A 15,320-nucleotide genomic window follows, 5' to 3' on the forward strand; every position below is an offset into this window, starting at 1 on the left:
TCGGTGTCTGAGAGGTAAAACATTTGTTCTCTCATACCCAGAAAACCGCATTTCTTGCTCTGTTATTATCAATGGCTTGGAACAAAAGGGCAGGCACAAGCTTAACATGGTATTTATAGGAGATGCAAACACCTCCAGGATGCTATTGTGTCCTTTCTATCAGTCATTTACTGAGCAAATATTCAGTCTGTATTCTTAGTATAGTCATATGACGGGATATTAGAACTGAACTAAGCAGGGCAATTTCGTAAAAATAGTTAATGATACTTCATAAAAAGGAAATCTAGCACTGCACATTTAATGTTAGCTTTTCAAATTCTTTGCATGACATCAAAAAAGGAACGATCAACCTCACTCTTCAGAAGATGATTTGAAATGTCTTCAGAATTAAGCTTTCATCTAACTATTGTGTTTAATCAAAGGTTTGTATATACTCTAATGATGTATTTTGGAGGGGTCATAAATCGAAGTACTGCAGAGGCTGAAAACCTGAAACAACTAATAAACAGAAAATGCTTTAAACACTCAGCAAGTTGAGTCACATTTGTTGAGACAACACAAGTCACATTCGAGACTTCTCAGGAGTAAAAGATGTTGTATGTATTGAAAATTAATGAAGCAATCGTCTTTTTTTTGAAAAAAAGAACATTATACAATGGGAAGATATGTGGGGATATTTTAGGAGCCATTGAATGTCCCCTGACATAAAGCCACCAAAGGCAAAGAATGAAAGCAAGTTCTCTCATGCAGACCTGTTTCTCTGCAGAAGATCTAGAAGCTTCTTCCTGGGCGAGAATCACCTCTCTCTCTGCAGTTATCTGCACACTCTCACGCAGGGCTTCTTCCAGCTCCTCAATTCGCTCGTCTTTCTGTTGCACTGTTTCCTGGGAAAAAGCAGGAAAACTATGGAATATTATTCCAATGGATAACTGCAAAAGATTGTTAGCAGGTTCTCCGAACAGTTTTCATGGTGCAACTCTACTCGGATTAAAATAACAGGATCAAATCTGAAATGATTAAAAAAAAAGGTAAATTATCAAAATCCACAAACAATTTTTTTCACACATATTAAAAACAGCACCGATCAGTGGCTCTGCCCAAAATTTTCAAATTTCTACTATTCATCTGTAAATGTAAGATGAGTATAAAGGTAAACCTGCAATTAAAAAGGTTAAGAGAGGGCCAATTCAGTCTAAAGTATGTAACTGTTCACTTACAGGCTAGACATTGAAAAATAGTGCACTTAAGACGAAAGTTAATCAAATCATGAAATGGAAAGGATCTGTAGACTTCTAATTTTTGAAAATGGCCCTTTTCACAACTATAAGTGAAAACAAAACAAAAACAAATAAAAGATACATAAGCTGATGTTGGAACTGGCTGGTCACAGAGGGACACTGTGTACTACCGATTCAACGTATAAATTGAATTTGACAGCAGGCTAGAAATTTAATTCACTAAAATTAACAGTGAACGTGTTATCCATCTCAGTACTGAAGGGCCAATTTTAAACCCATATGTGGAACCTGACAATGGTGGTATTTTCAGAGTGTTGCAGCACATTATGGGGAAACATATAAAGGCTTTATGATGGGCTGTCTTTAAATAAGATTTTCAAGTATAGTTAAAAACTGAACAACAAAATATAGTATGTAAACTTAGAAACTACAATACTTATGAGTGCTAAGAAAGCAGTGTAATTATCTTTTTCAAGTCACACCAAATGATGTGATGGGGCAATGATGTACTTTATAAGTGTTAAAGAATAGCTGGTTATATACTTAGCAAAAATATTTGTTTTGCAAATAAAATTCATTATTCAGATTTTATGAACTTGTATTGTGCTTTTTAAATTCAGCATTCAATGAATGTACCATATCCCTTTAAATGACCCTTAATAAAATATACATTTTACAAAGTGCCCTTTGGCCTCCTGCTCAAGTAATTTCAACTGCAAAAAGTGTATAGTAAAGCAATTTAACCATTGTGTTCACATCAACTCTTGACTATAGCAATCCAAGGTAAATTCCACTATGCTACTTTCTCCCCATTGCTGTTCTTCAATTTCATTAGTAACCTGGGTCCTCCATCATTTTGTGAGGATTTTAAACTGATGACTCCTCTAAACTTAGTTCAGAAACAGAAAAAAAAGTCACCTATTCACCCCGTGAAAATCCATCACAATTTAAAAAGCCTTTATTAAATTTCTTCTCAACTCCTCTGCTGCAATGAGAGTGTCTCAGATTTCACATTTTGAATCTACATTTTCTTCCAAACATCATCTTAATTAAGGTACTCTGTACATTTTCTTTAATGGGGTACCCAAAATGTACATAATATTCTGTGGCATAATCATTGTCTTGAAACAAATGTACTGTTCCTCATCACTCTTATGTTCTATTACTCTAGATTTAAAGTACACATTACTATTGGGCGCTTAAATGGCAATATCTACTTATACCAGCACTTTTAAGGATTTTATTTATCCATACCCTTTAGTATTTTTCTATGTGGATATTTCCATTTTATGTTTTTTCCTCTCAAAATGATCTTAGCATTAAGCTTTAGTATTTATACTTAGTATTAGTATTTACTGTTCTATTTCTATTAAGCTGTTCATGTTCTCAACACTTCATGATTGTGTTTCTTTCATAATCAGCATATTCCAATATTATTTCAGAGATAGTAGAAACTGCCGATGCTGGAGAATCTGAGATAACAAGGTGTAGAGCTGGATGAATACAACAGGCCAAGCAGCATCAGAGGAGCAGGAAAGCTGAAGAAGTTTCTGAAGAAGGGTCTAGGCCCGAAACGTCAGCCTTCCTGCTCCTATAATGCTGCTTGGCCTGCTGTGTTCATCCAGCTCTACACCTGGTTATTCCAATATTATGTTGGTTTTGTCCAAATCAAAATCGTTAATATCCAGAACTGTGAACCATGGGGATATCAAACTTCTATTCACACTTCCAATCTATCATCAATTCAAGTCATGAACTGAAATTTCTTACTTCTTACCTGAAGCCACCTTTTATCCATAGAGTCATTGAGTCATATGTTGCTACATTTAATCTTACACCATATTCCTAAACTTTTGCAACTAAGGAAATACTTTACTGAAAATCAGTTAAAAATAGATCTACATCTATTGCATTACTTTTATATGTCAATCTCATCTTCAAAATAACTTACTGAATAGTTAAACTTACCTATTCATGAAATAAATTATGTAAACCTATTGCATTTTTTAAGTGATTAGACGATATTCCAAATTTAAAGTTTTGGCAAAGATCCGTAGCTTGGGTTATGGATGATGTTGTTGACTGGCTCGCCGAGCTGGCTTGTTCTTGTTCAGACCTTTTGTCACCATGCTAGGTGACATCATCAGAGGAGCCTCTGGTGAAGCGATGTTATTCTACTCTGTTTGGAATTTATACTGTTCGGTCAGTTATGGTGAGTAGTTATTTTTGTTTTTGATCTGTATGGGTTTGTACATGGGGTCCAATTCTATACGTTTGTTGATTGAAGTGTGGGTGGAGAACCATGCAATGACTGCCACAAATATTACATCGGACAGACAGGGAGGAAACTAGCCTCAGAATACATGAACATCAGTTAGCAGCAAAACGGCACGACAAACTCTCCTTAATATTGGTACATTCAGACAATGAAGACCATCAATTTAACTGGGACAAGGTAACCATAGTAGCCCAAGCCAAACACAGACATGCACGGGAATTCCTAGAGGCATGGTTCTCCACCCACGCTTCAACTCAACAAACACACAGAATTGGACCCCATATACAAACCCATACAGATCAAAACTGGAAATGACAGCGTTCACCATAACGGACCAGACAGTATAAATTCCAAGAAGAGTAGAATAGCATCGCTTCATTGGAGGCTCCACTGATGATGTCACCTAGCAAGGTGATGAAACATCTGAACAAAATAAGCCAGCTTGGGGAGTAATGTTCCAAATTGAAGAATTTATTCACATTTCATACATCCTTAAGCACTCAAAATAGATAAAGCCTCTGGTAATTGTCTCAACACCGACATCTATTTCAAACCCAGAGACTCCCACAGCTACCTGGACTACACCTCCTCTCACCCACCTTCCTGCAAGAATGCAATCCCTTACTCCTAATTCCGCTGCATCTGCTCCCAAGATAGAGCATTCCATTCCCGGACATCCCAGATGTCCTCCTACTTCAAGGACTACAACTTACCCCCCTCCATTGATTCATAATGCCCTCAACCACATCGCTTGCATTTCCTGCACTTCTGTCCTCAAAGCCCCTCCCCCCAACAAAAAGAAAGACACAGAGTCCCTCTGGTCCTCACATACCACCCCACCAAACTCCGCATCCAGTGCATTTTCCTCCGCCACTTCTGCCACCTGCAATCCGACCCCACCACCAAAGAGATATTTCCCTCCCTACCCCTAATCTGCCTTTCATAGGGACCACTCACTCCATGACTCCCTTGTCTGCTCCACATGCCCCACTAACTCTACCACTCCAGGGACATTTCCTTGCACAAAGTGCTACACCACCCCCTCACCTCCATCCAAGGCCCAAGGCAAATTTTCCATATCTGACAGGGGTTCACCAGTTCATCCTCCAACCTGGTCCACTGTATCCATTGCTCCTGATATGGCTTCCTCTACATTGGTAAGACCAAGCGTAGACTCGGGGACCGTTTCATGCAGCATCTGCATTTAAGTGTACATGACAAATGACAACACCTTCCGGTCGCCAACTATTGTAACTCCCCCTCCCACTCCCTGCGTGACATGTCCATTCTGGGTCTCCTCCAGTGCCGCAACAATGCCACACGCAAACTGGAGGAGCAACACCTCATATTCCGCCTTGGGAGCCTACGGCCCGATGGCCTAAACATAGAATTCAACAGTTTTAAAATCTCCTCACCCCCAGCCTCATCCCATGTCCAAGCCTCCCTCTCATCCCCAACTCAACCTATCCATCTTCTTCCCCATTTATCCACTCTACCCTTCCTACCGACCAATCCCCACTACCCTCTAACTGCATCCACCTATCACCACTCCACCTACCTTTCCACAGCCCCACCCCTCCTCCTTGCATTTATTTCTGAGCTCCCTTTCCCCCTCCTCTTCTGAAGAAAGGTCCCGACCCAAAACGTCAATTTTCCTACTCCTCTATGCTGCCTGACCTGCTGAGTTCCTCCAGCTCCACAGTGTCATCTCGGACTCCAGTATCTGCAGTTCTTGCGATCTCCAAAGCAGTTTATTAGTTAACATTCACATTTTAGCTCAAAGCAAGGAAAAAAAATGTTCATGGTGAGTCAATTAAAAATAAAGTTGTATCCAAGTTAAAACTTAGGTCTGATCTATATTGTGCACAGTTATTTAAATTCATAATGAATTCTTAACTATATTGTACCACAAGACTGTTGATTGCTTAGCTTAGTTAATTTGTTTTTGTATCTATTTGAGCAATTTTAAAGTGAATTCATGGTAAAACTGTAAAACAGGTAATAGAATGAATCCCGATTTTTCCAGCAGCATGTCCTCCTTGTATAGTGGGTGTGAAAACTTATGTTATTTATCAAAATGTCATCACATTGAAATACAGCAAAGAATTTCAATGCAATTGTTGTTATCATGCTCTGCGGTAATAAAAACTGAAAGGATTTCCTAACACATATTTTTACACAAAACAGCACCACCTTAATTTAGTGATTGAAGTCTCCGTGGTAATAGAGGGCCATGAGTTCTAGTCGCAATCTGATTTGCAACATTTCTGATGTTACAATAAAAGCCTCTCCTCCCCCTCCACATTAAAGGTGTTAGATCAATATAAACTTGAATATATTATTATGAATTGCCAGATTAATGTTAAAGCAAAGTTTGGAAGTGTGGTTTGACTCAAAAGGAACTTGTTAAACACATCTATATTCTTAACTAGGTAAGATGATGGTTGTCAAAAACATGGCATGTATTCCCAACACTCGAGGACTCCTACAATTCAGGGAGTATACATTGCTGGGATTTCATTAGCCATAATCTAGGTCAATCTTGTTTACATAGTTGGCAAGGAAACCAGAATTCCAAATTCAAAATATTACAGTTTTTGTCCAATTCTTCGGCAAATTGTGAGACTATACTCAATGTTTGCAATGATTTCTCAGTTTTTAAAACCTACAATATTTATCTCAATTTTGCTGTCAACACTGGAACAATTTAAATTGGACTTAGGTTATGACCAATGACACACCCAGTACTTGAGTATTGCTGAAAAAGAATTGCTGAAGCTTTCTGTCTTGTGTACATCAGTATAATTCACCAGAATATCAAAGAGAAACCAACATTTATACTGTATAAGAGGACTGACTTGTTGGCTAGTCAACTCTAATTGGCAGAGGCATGGCCAGGCAAATGCATCAGTGAATGACAGCTGATAGTTAAACGTAAACCTTTATTTAAATTTTAAACCTGACAGGTTGACTCTGATTGGTTAAGACACTACTCAGAGAAATGAACCAAAGAACAATTGTTGAAATGGAACAGGCTCAGTGCATGTACATATTCAAACACGGGCTGGGTGGCCAACTTGCAGACAAGGCATTACACCAGTGCTGAAATTCACACAACACATTGCTCACTTCTGTGATAGGCAGAACATCTTGTTGGCTTGATCACAGCATTCCATTGGTGGCAAAAAACACTCATGCTGCTACTGCATAGCAGCAACATGAAACACCTAACTTTACCCGTAGCTCAAACATTTCAGTTAGGGTAATCGGAGATAGAATGCGCAGTTTTCTGGACAAGAGGTGAGAAACTTAGGTCTGTTCACAAGTTTGCACAATATATAGAGAGGAATGATTTGATCAGAGTAACCATTATCACACAGAATGGTTTTGATGTGCCCCACTTCAGCATCATGCTTACATGGTGAACAAATGGCTTCGGCCCTGTTTACGAGATTTGTTATGTCTTACTGGGGCAGTGCACTGAAATTAAGTATTCCCTGAGTCATCACCAAAGCTGAATATGTTATAGAAGGTGTTTGACAAAGTACCACACATCAGGCTACTTAATAAGATAAGAGCCCATGCTTTAGGAGGTGTATATGAGGATAGAATGAGGACCTGCTAAATAGTAGAAGACAATGTTGGGATAAGGGTGGCATTTTCGGATAGCAAATTGTAACCAGTGGAGGGCCACAGGGATCAGAGCTGGTGTCACGATTATTCTCAACACATATTTAAAAACTTGGATTACAGAGTGAATGTACTACAGCTAAGTTTACAGATGACAAAGAAGTGTGAAGTTGGGGAGGATGACTAAGAGTCTATAGAGGGTTACAGATAGGGTAAGCAAGTGGGAAAAAACTTGGCAGGGAATATAATGTGGGAAAATGTGAGATTATATACTTTAGCAGTAAGAATAAAGGAGAAATATGTTATTTAAATGGAGAAAGACTGGAGAAAGCTGCTAAACACAGGAATTTGGGGATCCTTGTGCGTAAACCTCAAAAAGTGAACATACAAGTTCAGCACATAATACAGAAGGCAAATGAAATATTGCCCTTTATTTCAAAGGGAATGGATTTAAAAATGGGGAGATTTTGCTTAAAGTATGCAAAGCACTGATCAGATCATAGCAGAACTGCTGTAAACTGTTTTAGGTCCATTATCTAAGAAAAGATATACTAGCATTGAAGGTATGAAGGCACTGCCTTAGGAAGAGATGTTGCGTAGTTTGGGCCTGTACTCACTAGATTTGAGAAGAATGAGAGGTGATCCTCTTGAAATATACAAGATTCTTTTGGGGACTTGACAAGTCAGATGCAGAAAAGTTGTGTTCCCTAATGAGGGACATCTAGAGCTGATGGCATGCTTTTCAGTCTCATTGTGCCAGATGCTTCAACTGATTTAAGAGGCACAGGATGGTTGGTTCACTTACAAAAGGTTTTTGACTTATTCATTTAAAAATCACAGCTTATAGCAACTGGAGATGAAATAAACAAGTTTAATTCATACTTGCAGTGGCCTTTACTGCAGAGTACAGAAAGAGCTCTCGAGCTGGTAGAGATCTGAACGCTTCTCCGTATCATGTTCACAGTCCCAAGCTGTTCAGATAGTTGAAAATACAGTTGTTCAAAGGGAAAAAGCCTCTAGCATCAATAAATGGTACCTCGTCCACAGATCAAGCTGCTAATTGAACCAACAAAAACTCCATTGTACATAACCTCTTACTTCCAGTTTGTCTGCAACCACACTGCAGCCATTGCTGAAACCAGTGGCTGTGCAAGCAGTGTTACAAGAAATGTCAGGTTACCTGCTTTCAAAACCTGCAGCAATCCTTTGTTTGAAAACAATTCTTTTCTCATTTCAGTCCATATTTAAAAATACAGAAAAATAAAAAGATTTACAGCTTATCGATAAGACCAATCTCATATTGCATGGAGCTGTAGGAATCTCAATGCATATTTAGACCAGCCAGGCTAGGTTTACGGCAGAAAGTAGTAGAAATCTCCCTGGCTGATTTCTCAACTGGGACATCGAGGAAAGGGTGCTCCACTTGGCCAACAACTGTCCTGCACATGCAAAACCCTTAAATGTCCAACAGTAGATGGTTTGTGCAAATGGAAACATTGCTAGATAATCTTGGGTGTATAAATATTATGCTGAGAACCAGTTTGGGATTGTCAGTCAGGCTGGCTGTGTGGCACATCTGCAGTATTAGAAGTGGCATATTAATAGAGAGGGCTTTGTTACTTATAGACAGAAACAATGTATACATGCATTATGCCTGTTCCAACAAAAAATGGGTGACAGCATTCACTGGTTCATTTCTCAAGGCAACACCTTGACCAGAGTCGACCTGCTTGGTTTAAAATTTAAACAAGCTTGACAGTCACTCATTAACTGGTGTATTCTCCATGGCAACACCATTACCAAAGTCTACGTGCCAATGAATCAGCACTCTTCTCTCAGGCTGTGTAAATATTGCTTTGGTACATTATCCTAATTAAATTATCCTAATGATTGTAAAATGAGAAGCTTTATCAAAACAGTACTTTTTTAAAGCAATACTCAAATTCTGTACAATGATTTAAATACCCAATAATTCAGTTTCTCAATCCTATGAGTACTAGTGTGAAGCAGAAATGTACATGATCACTAACAACCATTATCTTCGCTTGTTGAGTACACAGATACATCTAATATGTTCTTTTTGGGACAAGCCATGCTTCCAAACTCTGTTTATCTTGCATAGTTGCTCAGACTCATCATTAGAGACTTTGAGTCATCTAGCGACTGTGTTAACAGTGTCTTCTAAAAAGAAACTGTGGTGTCTAAACAGAGCAAGCAGCAGCAAGGTATTCCAATCAATCAGATTGCTAAATCCTCACTCAGGAGCAAGTTTAAACCATGAAGCAACATCAATGCAGAGGGATAAAAAAAATTGAAAACAAGGGATTAGTTAAGCAAGGTGACTATGTTAATAATTATTACTAATAAATTTATATCGTTCCACATTTGTTAAGTTCATGTTTCAGGGCCAAAGTGGTTATTAAATATTAATTATTTCTTATTTTGTATATTGATTAGAGTCAAGAGTCATACAGCATGGAAACCGACCTTTTGTTCCAACTTGTCCATGACGACCAGGTTTCCCAAACTGAACTAGTCCCTATTTGCTTGCGTTTGGTCCATATCCCTCTAAACCTCTCCTATTCATGTACCTGTCCAAATGTCTTTTAAATGTTGTAATTGTACTCGCCTCTAGCACTTCCTCTGGCAGTTAGTTCCATATATCCACAACTCTCAAAATGCTCTTAAAAACTCACTTGTAGATAAATTCAACCTGAACTCTCTTAATTGCTTTCAGTGTGCAACTAATGGGAAAGTACAGCAGGTGCAAGACATGACAGGAACGTTAGTGTGCAGTCTATCGCCAAGGACTGCAACAATGTACTCTAACTGAGCATGTTTAATGCCAGAAGCTGCTATCAGATATACAGTTAGCTCTATCAGAAAGAAGTGATAACATTTGAGCAGTGACTGGTGAAACATAGCCTGAATTTAGACCTGGAGTAGAATTAAGAGGGGAAATATTTAACATGGGAACAATCTTTGATAAATATCTAAAAGCAAACAAGAATATTTACATCTGCTTCAAAAGCATTGGAAAAGCTTTAGATTTTGTTTAACAACAAAGTTAATAGATGTGTAACTGATCTGTAACAGTGACAGTAAAAATGTGGGAACCTTTCAGAGCCTATTCTGGGACAAAATACTGAGCATCAAGCTGAGAGAAAAATCTGACACATCACAAGTGAAGAGAGGAGAGGACAGCATGTATTGTCCTTGAGAAGGTGGTAGTGAACTGTCAACTTCAACCACTGCAGTCCATGATGTGTAAGTATACTTGCATAGCTATTAGGGAGGGAGTTCCAGGATTTTAACCTAGGATAGTATGTGGCTTAGTGGAGAACTTACACGCAGTGGTGTTTCCCATGCATCTGCTGCCCACATACTTCTAGATGGTGGAGGTCACAGGTTTGGAAGGTGATGTCTGAGAAGCCTTGATGAGCTCTTGCACTGCACCTTGTTAATGGTATGCGCTGTTGCCGCTATGCATTTGTGCTGAAGGATATGAATGTTAAAGGTGTTAGACAGGGTGCCATTCAAGGAGGCTGCTTGTTCGTCATAAGAGTCATAGAGTCATACAACATGGAAACTGACCCTTCGATCCAACCAGTCCATGCCGAACACAATTCCAAACTAAACTAGCCCCACCTGCCTGCTCCTGGCCCATATCCCTCCTAATCTTTCCGAAGTGTCTTTTAAATATTGTAACTGTGCCCACATCCAGCACTTCCTCAGGAACATTATTCCACATGGGAACCACCTTCTGTGTAAAAAATTTGCCACTCATGTCATTTTTAAATCTCTCTCCTCTCATCTTAAAAATATGCCCCCTAGACTTGAAATTCCCCACCCTGGAGAAAAGACATCAATACCCCTCATGATTTTATAAACCTCTATAATGGTCACCTCTCAATCTCCTATGCTCCAGTGAAAATAGTCCTAGCCTATCCAGTGTTTCTTTACAACTCAAATCTTCCATACCTGGCAACATCCTGGTAAATCTCCTCCGAACCCTCTCTAGCTTAATAATATCCTTCAGAACAGGCCTCACCAATGTCTTGTACAACTTCAACATGACTTCATAACTCCTATACTCAAAGAACCGAGCATGAAGGCAGGCACGGTAAAAGTCTTCTTAATCACCTTTTCTATATGTGACGCAAACTTCTAGAAATATGCACCTGAACCCCGAGGCCCTTTGTTCTACAGCACTACCTCAGGCCCTACCACTAATTGTATAAGTCCTGTCCCGTTTGTTGTACCAAAATGCATTATCTCGCATTTATTCAAATTGAACTCCATCTGCCATTTTTCAGCCTATTTACCCATTAGATCAAGATCTCTTTGTAATCTTAGAAAACCTCCTTCACCATCTACAAAGCCACCAATTTTTATGTCATCCACAAACCTACCAACCATGCTTTCTATATTATCTTCCAAATCATTTATATAAATGACAAACAAAGAGGATCGAGGACTGATCGCTGTGGAACACTGCTGGTGACAGGCCTCCAGTCCAAAAAGCAACCCTCTACCACCAGTGTCTCCTGCCGCTGAGTCAATTTTGTATTCAAGTGGAAAGCTTGCCCTGAATCCCATGTGACCCAACTTTATTAATTAGTCTACGATGCAGATCCTCATCAAAGTCCAAGTGAACGATGTATACTGCTCTGCCCTCAACTATCTTCTTGGTTACCTCCTCAAAAAAGCTGACTATCCCTAACCAATTTTTGCCTCTCTAAATGTTTATAAATCCTATCTTTTAGAATCACCTCCAACAACTCACCCACAACCAAAGTCAGACTTAACACAGTATGGAGCCAGAGGAACACAGCAGGCCAGGCAGCATCAGAGGAACAGGAAAGTTGGCATTTCGCGTCAGGACCCTTTTTTAGAAGGGTTTCAGATTTTCTGAAAAAGGGTCCCGACCTGAATTGCCAACTTTCCTGCTCCTCTGATGTTGCCTGGACTGCTGTGTTCCTCGAGCTCCACATTGTGTTACCTCCTGCATCTGCAGTTCTTACTATCTCTCACCGAAGTCAGACTCACAGGTTTATAGTTCCCCAGTTTCTCCTTACAAGCCTTTCTGAAACAAAGGCACATTAGCCACCCTCCAGTCATCAGGCACCTCACCCATAGGTGCAGATGATGCAAATACTTCTGCAAGGAGTTCCACAATTTCCTCCCTTACTTCCCTGGGATACAGTAGATGAGGTCCCAGAGATTTATCCACGTTTCTATTTCTCTAAGACCTGCAGAACATCCTCTTCTGCAATGTGAACTGTTTTTAAAACATCAATATTTATTTCCCTGAGCTCGCTAACCTCCATTTCTTTCTGCACAGTAAAGACTAACTCGAAATATTCATTTAATGTTGTGCTTCTTGAGTGTCTTTGGAGCTGCACTCATCCTGTCCAATGCACAGTATTTCATTACTCCTGACTAGTGCTTTGGAGATGGTAGACCGGTTTGGAAGAATCAGATGATGAGTTACCCGCTGCAGAATCCCAACTTCTGACCGGTTTCTTATAGTCACAGTGCTTATATGGCTGGTCTAGTTCGGTTTCTGTTCAGTGGCAAACCAACCCCCATGACTTTGATCATGGTGGATTCAGTGATGGCAATGCCATTAAATATCAAGGGATGGTGTTTGGACTCTGTTTGGAGAAGGCTCATTACCTCACATTCGTCTGACACTAGCCACTACCAGCTCCAGTCTCAATGTCATGCATTTGGACGCAGAACATTTCACTATCTGAAGAGTCGGTCCCATCTGCCTTCACTCAAGAGAATGAGCATGAAGGTATGGAACTCAGGGGAAGAGACTGTGAGGTGCTTGAGCAAACTGACATAGGGAAGGTCAAGGTATTGGAGGTGCTGGCAGGCTTAAAAATGCACAAGTCTCCAGGTCCAGATTAATTGTATCCCAGACTGCTGTGGGAAGCAAGGAAGGAGATGGCAGGGGTACTGACCCAAATTTTTAATTCCTCTCTAGCCATGGGGGAGGTGCCAGAGGACTGGAGAACAGCTAATGTGGTTCTGATATTTAAGAAGGGCAGTAGAGATAAGCCAGACAACTTCAGACTAGTGAGTCTCATGTCAGTGGTAGGGAAACTATTACAGAAAATTCTGAAGCAGATCATCTACCTCCATGTGAAGAGGCAAGGCTTGATAAGGGATAGAATAGCTTTTTTACAGGGAGATCATGCCTAACAAATTTAATTGAATTTTTTGAAGTGGTGATCGGGTGTGCAGATAAGGGTAGTGCAGTTGATGTAGTTCAAATGGATTTCAGCAAAGCCTTTGACAAGGTCCCAAATCGGAGATTTATCAAGAAGGCAAATGCATTTGGCATACAGGGTAATTTCATAAAGTGGATTCAAAGGTGACTCAGATATATTAGACAGAGGGTAATGACGGAAGCTGCTTTACAGGTTGGAAGCCAGAGCCAAGTGGGTTACCACAGGGATCTGGGTGAGTTCCCTATTATCCACCTTTTATGTACATGGCGTAGATAATTGAATGGGGGACTGGATTAGTAAGTTTGTGGACAACACAAAGATTGGTCCGGTAGTTAACAATGAGGTTGAGTGTCTTAGGCTACAAGAAGATATAAACAGGATGGTGAAACGGACAGATATGTGGCAGATGAAATTTAACCCTGAAAAATATCAGGTGATACATTTTGGAAGGAATAATTTGGCAAGCAAGTATTCAATTGACAGCATGACACTAGGAAGTTCTATGGAACAAAGAGACCTAGGAGCGTTTATTTATTGACCTCTGAAGGTGGAAGGGGCATGTCAATAGGGTGGTAAAAAAGCATATGGGACACATGCTTTTATGAATCGAGGCATAAATTACAAAAGCAGGAAGTCACGTTGGAGTTGTACGGAACTTTGGTGAGACCACAGCTAGAGTACTGTATGCAGTTCTGGATGCCATATTACAGGAAGGATGTGATTGTACTGGAGGAGGTGCAGAGGAGATTCACCAGGGTGGTACTTGGGATGGAAAATTTAAGTAATGAGGAAAGATTGGATAGGCTTGGGTTGTTTTCAAAGTTATTTTAGAGAACTGTAGCTTGGGTTGTGGATGAGGTTGTAGATTTGCTTGCCGAGCCGGTGTGTTTGATCGCAGATGTTTCATCACCCTGCTCGGTAACATCGTCAGTGTGCCTCCGGTACAGCATCGTTCTGTCCCGCTTGTTATTTATATGCCTCTGTTTGCTGGGGTGGTTGGCATTACTTCCGGATCTGTTTTTCAGTGGTTTGTATATCAGGTCCACTTCAATGTGTTTGTTGATGGGAGAATGCCAGGCCTCCAGGAATTCCCTGGTATGTCTTTGTTTGGCATATGCTATTTTGGATGTGTTGGATGTGTTATGTATGGAGCCTGAGTAGTCTCTGATGTAGGGTAGGATGAACAGTGTGTCTGGCCGTTTTGTGTCTTCTTGTTGTGGCCGGTCGTGGAGGTAATGGCGGATTGTGCTTTCTGGCTTTCCATTCCTTTCAAACATTCTGTATAAATGCTCCTGTTCTGCTTTGTGCAATTCCGGGTTGCTGCAGTGTGTTTGAATAATGTTCTGATGCAGCTCCATTTATGGGTGCTGGGGTGGTTGCTGCAGTAATTAAGTATCTGGTCCATATCTAGCCACCAAGAGACATGACTAATTCTTATTGGTCTCGATACTCATGGACAAAGAAGGACACAAATTCGACTGGAACAACACATCCATAATAGCACGAGCCAAACAGAGACATGCCAGGGAATTCCTGGAGGCCTGGCATTTCAACCAGAACTCAATCAACAAACATATTGAACTGGACTTGATATACAAACCACTGAAAAACAGAAACGGAAATGATGCCAACCAGCCCAGCAAATCGAGGCATATAAATAATAAGTGGGACAGAACATCAACGCTTCACCGGAGGCACATTGACGATGTTACCTAGCAGGGTGACAATACGTTTACAACGAAACACGCCGGCTCGGTGAGCAAGTCTACCTTGGGTTGTTTTCATTAGAGCAGAGAGTATTGAGGGCGATCTGATTGAAATGTACAAGATTACGAGGGGAATAGACAGAGTGGACATGGAGCAGTGTTCCTTTTTGTTGAAGGGCCAGTCACGAAGGGACACAAGTTCCAGATGAGGGGTAGGACATTTAGG

At 40.2% G+C, this 15,320-nt stretch overlaps 1 protein-coding gene across 2 annotated transcripts in view; it reads right to left on the minus strand.

The window, feature by feature from the left end:
- The window catches only part of LOC109925951 (ERC protein 2), a 591,163-nt gene that overhangs the window by 139,206 nt on the left and 436,637 nt on the right, over positions 1–15,320 (minus strand). For both annotated transcript variants that reach the window (XM_048606399.1, XM_048606398.1), the window contains exon 12: positions 753–884. In XM_048606399.1, the coding sequence (XP_048462356.1) occupies positions 753–884 (132 nt within the window). The remainder of the gene's footprint in view (positions 1–752; positions 885–15,320) is intronic.

The sequence above is a fragment of the Rhincodon typus genome, chromosome 16 (assembly GCF_021869965.1).
Source record: "Rhincodon typus isolate 14 chromosome 16, sRhiTyp1.1, whole genome shotgun sequence".
Lineage (NCBI taxonomy): Eukaryota > Metazoa > Chordata > Chondrichthyes > Orectolobiformes > Rhincodontidae > Rhincodon > Rhincodon typus.